The sequence below is a fragment of the Vigna umbellata genome, chromosome 8, assembly GCF_029865625.1.
Source record: "Vigna umbellata cultivar VRB3 chromosome 8, Vumbellata_1.0, whole genome shotgun sequence".
Classification (NCBI taxonomy): Eukaryota; Viridiplantae; Streptophyta; class Magnoliopsida; order Fabales; family Fabaceae; genus Vigna; species Vigna umbellata.
The window spans coordinates 20,335,361-20,346,493 of record NC_142172.1 but is presented as its reverse complement, the minus strand read 5'-3'; the positions used below and the strand labels follow the sequence as shown (position 1 = coordinate 20,346,493).

The window sequence follows — 11,133 nt, the reverse complement described above, 5'->3', positions numbered from 1 at the left end:
AGAGTGAAAGAGAAGAACGTGGCGTTGGAAGAGGGAAAACAATGGAAACACCTCTACGAAGAGGCCAAAAGAGATAAGCGGGAAGCCTTGAAAAGACTAAGGGAAGCGCAGATTCAGGTGGAAAAAACGGGGCATCAGATGAAAGAAATGGCCACGTCGTTTGAGGCGGATATGAACCAAGAGCGTTGGAAGCTAGCAGAAGCAGAAAAAGGGCATCGAGCCATGATAAAACAAATGGAGGATTATATCGAGGCGCAAGAGGAGCGATGGAGGTCGATGGAGTTTGAAGAGAGACATCAGGCCTTGATGAAGCGAATGGAAGATCACATCGCAGAGCAAGAAGTGGCTGTGAGACATTGGAAGGAAAGTTTCTCCCAATTGGCAGCTTTGGCAAATGAAGCAATTGAAAACATCCCCAAGATGGTGTTGGACGCCGAAGCAAGTACTCACTTTTATAGCCCGCCGGAAGAGATAAAACATTTTATTAATCATTGTAAATGGTTGGTGGGCGAGATGAAATCCTTTATCGCTCGATCTCGAGAATGATGTATTTTGAAATCCTTGTATTTTGTTTCTGTAGGCGATGTATTGAACTGAGTACTTTTAATGAAAGATATGGAATGTTTGTTTGGTACCAACTTGTGTTGATTTCCATCGGTAATGTTGTCGCGACCCAGTGATTTCCACCTATTACCAACATGCATCATGTTTTCTTTATTTCGTTCTCATCTAATTTAAAATTAATCAAAATAATAAAACAGTACAAGTGAGGAAAACAACGGCCAATTTTCCACGACATCCCTACAGGACTCGAGCCAATTCAAGAATCATGGAAAGCTGGGAGGAGTCTCAAGAATCCATCAAGGCTGATATCGGTCAGCTGAAAGACCAGATCGCCAAATCCTTGCTGCTCTAGAATCGCTGAAGATTGCGGGAGAGTCATCGTCAGCGCGGATCGAGGGGAACGCCCCCCCTTATCCCCCAATGTTTAATACCTTGAGCCCATCGATTCCGTTCCCGATGTATGGCTTGCCCCCGGGGTATACGCCCCCCATGGGAGATTACTCGGAAGCGGAACATACGTCTTCTCTTTTCCCACAACCATCAATGTGCCGCCCATCGGTACTCAGGGTCCTGTCTCAGTTTCGGCACCCATGACAGGTGTAGCTATGAATGAGACGACCGCAGTTGAAGGAACGCGGGTGACCGTAGTCGCTAAGGAGGGCTCTTCAGCCGAGGCTGCGCCACACACCACGGTGATTGGGGGGATCGGTAGTTTCATCGGAGCTAAGAATAAGCTGGAAATTCTGGAAGAAAGGTTGAGAGCCATAGAAGGAGTCGAAAGCTATGGATTCGGTGATGTCGCGAGATTAAGCTTGGTCCCCGGGATAAAAATACCACACAAATTTAAGGCGCCGGAGTTTGAGAAGTACAAGGGTAATACATGCCCTAAAAGCCATTTGACGATGTACTGCAGAAAGATGGCCGCGTATGCCTATGATGACAAATTGCTTATCCATTTCTTCCAAGATAGTTTGGCTGGGGTAGCATTGAACTGGTATACCCACTTAGAGCCGTCTCGCATACGTTGTTGGGTGGACCTAGCTGACGCCTTCGTGAAGCAGTATAAGTACAATATGCATGTCGCACCCGACAGGTTGCAACTGCAAAACATGGCAAAGAAAGATAATGAAACTTTCAAGGAATATGCTCAACGATGGAGAGAGCTAGCGGCGCAGGTTGAGCCGCCTCTGTACGACAAAGAAATGGTGGCAATGTTCGTGAACACGCTCCAACCACCGTTTTATGAACACATGGTCGGGAACGTGTCCTCCAATTTCGCCGATATCGTCATAATAGGCGAAAGAATAGAGATTGGGTTGAAGAATGGGAAGATTGCCGGTGGCCCGTCTGCGGTAGCAAACTCTAAAAAGCCCAGCTTCAATCCAGGAAAGAAGAAAGAAGGAGATGTGCATGCGACGTCGGCAATGCCTGCATGGAGAGGTCAAGCTCCTATTCACAATTATAGACCACACCTGGGCCAACCTCCATATGCAGCCAATGCAACTTTTGCTCATCCAATTAGACCTCAACAACAACAAGGATTTTATCAAGCGCAACCAATCACAAACAACGCCTGGAGGACTGGGACAGGCGCGAATCCAAATCCAAATGCGGGTCAAGGCACTTACCCGAGAAAAACCCAAGAAAGAAACTTTGTTCACTTCACCCCCATCCCTACGACTTACACTGAATTATTACCCCACCTCGTCAAAAAGGGTCTGGTTGCTATATGTCCAATGATGCCTATGCAACCTCCGTACCCTAGGGGTTATGATGCCGATGCCAAGTGTAGTTATCATGGGGGAGGAGTGGGTCACTCAACTGAGAGATGTATGGCCTTCAAACATAAAGTACAGGCCCTAATCGATGCTGGGTGGCTGAAATTTCAAGAAGATAAACCTAGCATTGATGATAATCCGTTATCCGGACATGGGAGTGCCTCCACAAATGCCATTGAGGTTAAAAGCATGAACTGATAAGGGATGCAAGTAAAATCCGAAGTTCCAGAAGGTTTATTTTCAAGGAATTATTGAAGTTGGGATTTTTAAACGGTGATTATGATTTGGGAAGAGCATGTGGACTCCATCCATGCGCTGAGCACTCTATCGATGAATGTGTTGAATTCGAAGAGTTTCTGCAAGATCTGCTTGATAGGAATTTGATGCAAGTGTGCTACGAGGATAAGGATGAAGAGGTGTTTGCACAAACCGGTGTGGAGTCTGATGTAACCCTGCCAGAGCCGTTGGTAATTCGTTTCACTCGGACCACCCCTGCACCAGTTATTCAAGGAAGATCGTCCGTCGTCATCCATACACCAGTTCCTTTTCCTTACAAGAGCGAGAAAGCTGTTCCTTGGAGGTATGGAACACACGCGGTCGATGAAGGACAATGTGTTGAAAGTCAATTCCTCGGCCAAGATCCAGTTATTGAAAATATATCAGGCATCGGCGGAATGACAAGGAGTGGTCGAATCTTCACGCCACCAAACCTGATGAGAGAAGGAACTAGCAATAATGAAGCACCGATGGCCGCGAAAGCTAAGGAGCTCTTAAAGGGGAAACGGGTGCAGGCAGAAGAGACCCCCGACAAGGAAGACGAGAAAGAAATATCCGACGAAGAGGCTTGTGAGTTTTTGAAATTCATACAACAAAGTGAATATAAAGTGGTGGAACAATTGAATCGTATGCCAGCCCGGATCTCTCTGTTAGAATTGCTCATGCACTCAACCTCCCATAGAAAACTGCTCATGAAGATACTGAGCGAGGCCCATGTAGAACAAGGTATTTCCCTGAACAAATTCGAGGGCATTGTTAGCAACATCACTGCTAATAATTACCTCACCTTCACCGATGAGGAAATGCCTGCTGAGGGGAGAGGGCATAACAAGGCTCTCCATGTCTCCGTGAAATGCTTGGACCACGTCGTAGCACGCGTGTTGGTGGACAACGGATCCTCCCTGAATGTCATGCCCAAAACGACATTAGAGAGGCTACCTTGTGACAGAATGCATATGAAGCCAAGTTCTATGATTGTGAGAGCGTTTGACGGTAGCAAGAGGGAAGTCATGGGCGAAATAGAGTTGCCGGTCCAGGTTGGCCCATGTGTCTTTCAAATAACCTTCCAGGTCATGGATATCCTCCCAGCCTATAGTTGTCTATTGGGTCGCCCATGGATCCATTCTGCGGGAGTTGTACCTTCCACACTGCACCAGAAACTGAAATATGTCATGGGAGATAAGCTGGTGATAGTTTCTGGAGAGGAGGATCTCCTGGTGAGTGGGCCATCCTCCGCCCGCTATATAGAAGCAGCCGAGGAAGCTCTCGAGATAGCCTTTCAATCATTGGAGATCGTGGGAAACACCTATGTGGAACCATTTCCAGTAAACCCATATCTGTCATGCGCCTCTATCATGGCGGCCAAGGTTATGCTGAAAGAAGGCTATAAGTACGGGAACGGTTTAGGCAAGTACGGCCAGGGTCGCACATTCCCATTGGAGGTGGTCGAGAACAAAAACAGGTATGGCCTAGGGTACAAGCCCAGCAAGGAGGATAAGAAGAGGCTGATTGAGGAAAAGAGGGAGCGCAGTCTGGCTCGGATGGAGAGACGAGAACCAAGGACGAGGAAGATTCACATTTGTGATATCAAGGAGAGTTTTCGCAGTGCTGGATGGGTGAACACTAGCCATATAGCGGTCGTGGAAGAGGAAGCTGGATCTGAAAGCTCAAACTTCGTGTGGGCTTGCTCCCCAGATGCGCGGCTCAGCAATTGGAAGATTGTGGACTTACCCGTGATGTTTAATTCGAATGAAATGTAATATATTAATTGATCCTATTGCTTTACCCGGAGCTTTAGGATTCATGACTTACGGGTTGACGCTTTTATTTTGCTTTCAGTGTGATATTTGAATCGTGTTTGTTCTCGTTTCTATCATCATTTAGCCCTCCCCATCGTTTTTTTTGTTTATTTATTCTTTTTTCGAAAACTTAAATAATGCAGATATGACAATGAATGTTTTGAAAATAACAATGTCGATATCCCTAATCTGGAGCACCCTGTTGATGATACGGAAGATGATTATGAAGATGGTTCGGAACCCTCTCCGGAACTAATGAGATTAGTGGAGCAAGAGTCTAAGGAAATAAAACCCTATCAGGAAGATGTCGAAATACTCAACTTGGGTGAGGAGGACGAGATAAAAGAAGTAAAGATCGGCACCACCATGAAAGAGGAAGTGAGAGAAAGGTTGCGAGTCCTATTGAAGGAATTTAAGGACGTTTTTGCTTGGTCGTACAATGATATGCCCGGTTTGGATACCGATATCGTGCAGCATAAACTCCCTCTTAAGCCGGGATGCCTCCCGATCAAACAGAAACTAAGAAGAATGAAGCCGGAGATGTCTTTGAAAATCAAGGAAGAGGTGCAGAAACAATTTGACGCGGGCTTCTTGGCTGTGGCGAAATAATTATTTTTTTTTTTCTTTTTTTTTTTTTATTTTTTTTTATTTTTTTTTTTCTTTTTATTTTTTTTTTTTTTTTTTTTTCTTCTCTGTGGCGAATGTCGTACCAGTACCCAAGAAAGATGGTAAAGTTCGGATGTGTGTTGACTACCGTGATTTGAATCGTGCAAGTCCAAAAGACAATTTCCCACTACCGCACATCGATACTCTAGTCGATAATACAGCCAAGTTTTCTCTATTTTCATTCATGGATGGTTTCTCAGGATATAATCAGATCAAGATGGCGCCAGAAGACATGGAAAAGACAACCTTTATCACGTTGTGGGGAACCTTTTGCTATAAGGTGATGTCCTTTGGGCTCAAGAATGCCGGGGCAACATATCAGAGGGCGATGGTGGCACTTTTTCATGACATGATGCACAAGGAGATCGAAGTTTATGTGGATGACATGATTGCAAAGTCCGAATCAGAAGAAGAACACATTCTCAACTTGAAGAAATTATTTGAGAGATTGAGAAAGTATAAACTCAGGTTAAACCCAGCCAAATGCACGTTTGGAGTGAAATCTGGGAAATTGTTGGGTTTTGTGGTTAGCCAAAAGGGGATAGAAGTGGATCCTGACAAGGCACGGGCGATAATAGAAATGCCTGCGCCTAGAACAGAAAAGGAGGTTCGAGGTTTTCTGGGTAGACTGAACTACATTGCTAGATTCATCGCCCAATTAACCGCTACGTGTGAACCAATGTTCAAGTTGTTACGAAAGAATCAGGCTGTAGTTTGGAATGAGGATTGTCAAGCCGCTTTTGAAAAAGTCAAACGATACCTGCAAGACCCTCCCGTATTACGTCCACCTGAACCAGGGAGACCGCTCATTTTGTATTTGACTGTGTTGGATAAGTCAATGGGTTGTGTGTTGGGTCAGCACGATGAAGCTGGGAAGAGAGAACACGCTATATACTACTTGAGCAAGAAATTCACAGACTGCGAACAAAGATATTCGTCGTTAGAACGAACTTGTTGTGCATTGGCGTGGGCTGCTCATCGCTTAAGGCAATACATGCTGAGTCACTCAACCTGGTTGATATCCAAGGTGGACCCTATCAAGTTCATTTTTGAAAAGCCTGCTCTTACTGGAAGGATAGCTCGGTGGCAAATGCTATTGTCAGAATACGACATCGTGTATGTTACTCAGAAATCCGTCAAGGGGAGTGCGTTAGCAGAATACCTGGCTCATCAACCCATCAGCGATTATCAGCCAATGCAGCCCGAATTTCCCGATGAAGATATCATGGCTCTATTCGAAGAAGGCAGAAAAAACCGAGACGAAGAAACGTGGACATTATTATTCGATGGAGCCTCGAATGTGATGGGGCATGGCATAGGGGCAGTTCTCATCTCTCCAGAGCATCAATACATACCTATGACAGCAAGGTTATGTTTTAATTGCACAAATAACATTGCAGAATACGAGGCCTGCGCTATGGGTATTCGGGCGGCAATAGAGTCCAAAGTAAAAATTCTGGATGTGTATGGAGATTCAGCTTTAGTCATCCACCAGTTGAAGGGAGAGTGGGAAACTAGAGATGCGAAATTAATTCCTTACCAAGCTTACATCAGAGGATTAATGGAGTATTTCGATGCCATCACATTTAACCACATACCGCGAGAAGATAATCAATTAGCAGACGCATTGGCTACTTTGTCATCAATGTTTGAAGTTGACCAAGATGCAGAATTACCAATGATTGAAATGAAGAGCCATGTAGAGCCAGCATATTGTCACTTCATCGAGGAGGAGGTGGATGGTAAACCTTGGTATTTTGATATCAAGCACTATCTTAAGACCCGAGAATATCCTGAGAAGGCATCTGAAAACGATAAAAGATCGTTAAGGAGGTTGGCTGGCAGCTTTATTTTAAATGGGGATATCTTATACAAGAGAAATCATGACATGGTTCTCCTCAAGTGTGTGGATGCAAAGGAAGCCGAATTGATATTGAAAGAAGTGCACGAAGGTACATTTGGCACACACATGAATGGGCACTCAATGGCCAGGAAGATCTCGAGAGCTGGTTACTTCTGGTTGACCATGGAAAATGACTGTTGTACACACGTGAGGAAGTGCGAGAAATGTCAAATGTATGCAGACAATATCAATGTGCCGCCCACGACCTTGAACGTGTTGTCAGCACCGTGGCCATTTTCGATGTGGGGGATAGATGTTATTGGAGCTATAGAGCCAAAAGCGTCAAATGGACACCGTTTCATACTGGTCGCGATCGATTACTTCACCAAGTGGGTTGAGGCTGCTTCTTATGCCAACGTGACTAGAAAGGTGGTGACCAAATTCATAAAAAAGGAGTTGATCTGTAGATACGGGTTACCTAACAAGATTATCACTGATAATGCCACCAACCTGAACAACCAGATGATGGCGGAGTTATGTGAGGAGTTCAAAATTCATCATCTTAATTCTTCTCCTTACCGTCCAAAGATGAACGGGGCAGTAGAGGCTGCTAATAAGAATATCAAGAAGATCGTACAAAAGATGGTGGTCACCTATAAAGATTGGCACGAAATGCTTCCTTTTGCTTTACATGGATATCGTACATCAGTACGAACGTCAACTGGGGCAACACCTTTCTCGCTTGTGTATGGGATGGAAGCGGTACTTCCATTTGAGGTGGAAATCCCATCTCTACGAGTTTTAATGGAAACCCAATTGGAGGAAGCTGAGTGGGTTCGAACTCGGTTTGACCAGCTCAATCTCATCGAAGAAAAGAGACTGACAGCGGCGTGCCACGGACAATTGTACCAAAGAAGAATGAAGAAGGCTTTCGACAAAAAGGTGCGCCCAAGGGAGTTCCATGAAGGCGAACTGGTGTTAAAGAAGATTTTGCCTATACAAAAGGATCACAGAGGCAAGTGGACCCCAAATTATGAAGGGCCATTTGTAGTAAAAAAGGCATTCTCCGGAGGGGCACTAATTCTCACAAGGATGGATGGAGAGGAGTTACCTTTACCGGTTAATTCCGATGCGGTAAAAAAGTTTTACGCATGATGATTCCGTGATAGGGGATGCCACTAAGGGATATTAGCACTGTTTTTGAATTATGTTGTATACTGTGTTACTTCATTCAATAAATACCATACAGTTTTATCCATTATTCAACTTTTACGCTTTTTCTTTTGACACGATTCATGTCACACTGGGTTTTAAAGTAAAGTAAGGAAAAGGGAAGTTGATAATAATTAAAGCATCACGGGTATATCCATCGAGCACAAACTCGTTCCTGAAGGATGTCGTGAAAAAAAATAAATAATAAAAAAAAAGAAAGAGGCGAAAAGGAAAGACACATGTCGAATTCGTTGTCAATAAAGTCGTCAAGGGCATAGTACTTTCAAAAGCTGAAAACAAACAAAGTTTTGAAAAATACTTGTGCAGAGTCTTTTCTTGATTGGTTAACTTGTGTTCTTTTTCTACGAAAGCATCTGCATTCATAGTGCTTGAACCCCTAACCCTTTCATTTCTCCCAAAGAAAAAGGATTGTCATGTCGGGGCAGTTTTCATCATGGTGCCTCTGTCTGATGATACATTGATCGGGGAATGTTAAAAAAAAAGAAGCAGAGAGAATGTATGTTAGATTGAAAACCTGAAAGGGCAGTCTAAGCAAAACAAGACAAAAGAAAAAACGGAAGGAAATGAAGTCGGTGTGTCAACCGCTACGGAGTTTTGTTCCAGCGTTAAAGTCGTGGGAAATAAGGCGAGTAAGCTTCAGAATGACGTGTGGCCATTTTTTCTTCACCCAAATGATAAAAGAAATTTATCCAGTTGCACCTCCTTTGAGCCGTAAGTTATAACTATTTTTCTTCGTCACCCTATACAAGAATCATTGGCATATCGATGTCAGTCCGAAAGGTACATCAAGAGTATCCAAGGTCAATTAGAAAATTTTCTGAAACCAAAGAAGCCTAAAAAAGAGAAAAAAAGAGAAAAAGGAAAAGACCACAATAGGGGGCAACGACACGAATTACCAAATGGGAAAAGAAAGTAAGGATAAAAAAAAAAAAGCAAAAATAATGATAAAAGAATGCCCGGAGTTTCAAACTCCCGGAGGCTCGTCGACTTGACACCTTGTGGATGATTCTTGTTAAAATAATTGAACCTTTAAGCGTTTATTTGGGCCCTCACTATCCATTTCTTTCATAACCCTTTGCCTTTTAGCCACGGTACAAGCCAATAAAAGTCCACACTGACTGAAGAATATTTGTCCTGATCTTTCTCGTGAACTTAACTCTGGAAGGAAATGATGTGGCGAGTGACGCAATCGCTAAAAAATTAAAAAAAAAAAAAAAAAGAAGAAGAAAAAATCAAAGATGAAGAATGAAAAACATGCTGTGAAGCCTCCTCATCAACCATTTCGTCAAGAAAGGTATCGTCGGATTGGGGCAATCCTCCCTACCCAAACCTTTCCACTTTTCCAAATCATACCTACTATGTGCAACAAAAGTTGGGGAAATCTTTTGAGCCTCGCACACTAAATATAAACAACACCTCCCTAAAGGAAGTGAACTCAGATGTTAATGTTGCTCACGGATAATCATTCAGCCATCTACTTGTCATGTCCATGACCCACACTATCTCGGGTTCAAGCTAGTTTGGATTGCAAAAAGCAGTAAAGGGAATTTGAACTCAGGGTTACACTATTTTCCTCTTCATTAAAAGACTCATTGCCTCTGGACCTTATTTTCAATGAATGCGTTTTGAATGTGCATCAAGCTCGACGACGATGTTGATAGCGGATTCCAGACATGGAATTTTCAAAAAAAAATGGCAAAAAAAAAAAAAAAAAAAAAAAAAAAAAAAAAAAAGAAAAAAAGCGAGAACAAATGAAAAGAACGAAATAAATGTCTCTGTGTTTGTGCATTCATGCATCCTCATGACATTACATCACGCATCTCAAAGGAAGCAGGGATTGTTCGAAAACCCTTATGTTTGCTCGGTTTCCACTAACTCTTCAAAGGTGCTGAATCCATGTTTTAACGGCCCTCTGCTTGGCAATGGTCGAATTTAAGTTTTCTTCTGTGATATTGGCCCTCTGCAAGGCAATGGTCAAATCCAGGTTGTTGTTCTGCGATATTGGCCCTCTGCAAGGCAATGGTCAATTCCAGATTTTAGTTTTCCTAACGGCCCTCTGCTTGGCAATGGTCGAATTTAAGTTTTCTTCTGTGATATTGGCCCTCTGCAAGGCAATGGTCAATTCCAGATTTTAGTTTTCCTAACGGCCCTCTGCTTGGCAATGTCGAATTTAAGTTTTCTTCTGTGATATTGGCCCTCTGCAAGGCAATGGTCAAATCCAGGTTGTGTTTTGCGATATTGGCCCTCTGCAAGGCAATGGTCAAGTCCAGATTTTAGTTTTTCTAACGGCCCTCTGCTTGCAATGGTCGAATTTAAGTTTTCTTCTGTGATATTGGCCCTCTGCAAGGCAATGGTCAAATGCAGGTTGTTGTTCTGCGATATTGGCCCTCTGCAAGGCAATGGTCAAGTCTAGATTTTAGTTTTCCAAACGGCCCTCTGCTTGGCAATGGTCAGATCCAAGTTTTTGTTTGGTGAATCGCCTCTCTTTGGGCATTGGCCAAGTTTTTTTGCCGCGTTGTAATATCCTTTCTGAATTCGGTCATTATATGCTTGATTTGGTTGTTATTTCCCCTCTTTCTTCTCTTTGAAACCCAGACGAAATTAGTATTTCTATCTTTACTTATCTTTTACTCTAATAATATAAAAACTTTGTTTGTCATATTATCCAGTAAAATCTAAGTAAAGAGGGGCAGCTGTTAATACCCAATTTCGTCCGGGTAGTTAAAAAAATATATAGAGTTAAGAAGGGGTAATAAAACAAAGTAAATGGACAAAGATAAATTTAATACGAAGTCTCAAAAATGATTTGTGTTCCGTTTTCCGTTTTTTTTTATTTTTGTTCTTTTATTTTCTACTTTGTTTCGTTTTTTATTTATTTCCTCTCCTGTTTATATTTTATTTTGCTTCATGTTATTTTATTTTTACTTCATGTGGTTTTATTTTTCTTTTTTCTTTTTTTATGTTATTCCATTTG

The 11,133-nt window shown here is 42.8% G+C and overlaps 2 protein-coding genes across 2 annotated transcripts; both read left to right on the top strand.

Annotated features, from left to right (window-relative positions):
• The first annotated feature begins 1,154 nt into the window (after positions 1-1,154).
• Positions 1,155-2,540, top strand: LOC148194221 (uncharacterized). Its single transcript, XM_088097145.1, has one exon. The coding sequence runs from the start codon at positions 1,155-1,157 to the stop codon at positions 2,538-2,540; it is 1,386 nt and encodes a 461-aa protein (XP_087953271.1).
• Positions 2,541-3,016: 476 nt separating this feature from the next.
• LOC148194220 (uncharacterized) lies at positions 3,017-4,378 on the top strand. Its single transcript, XM_088097144.1, has one exon. It carries the CDS (start codon positions 3,017-3,019, stop codon positions 4,376-4,378), a length of 1,362 nt encoding a protein of 453 aa, XP_087953270.1.
• Positions 4,379-11,133: the final 6,755 nt, after the last annotated feature.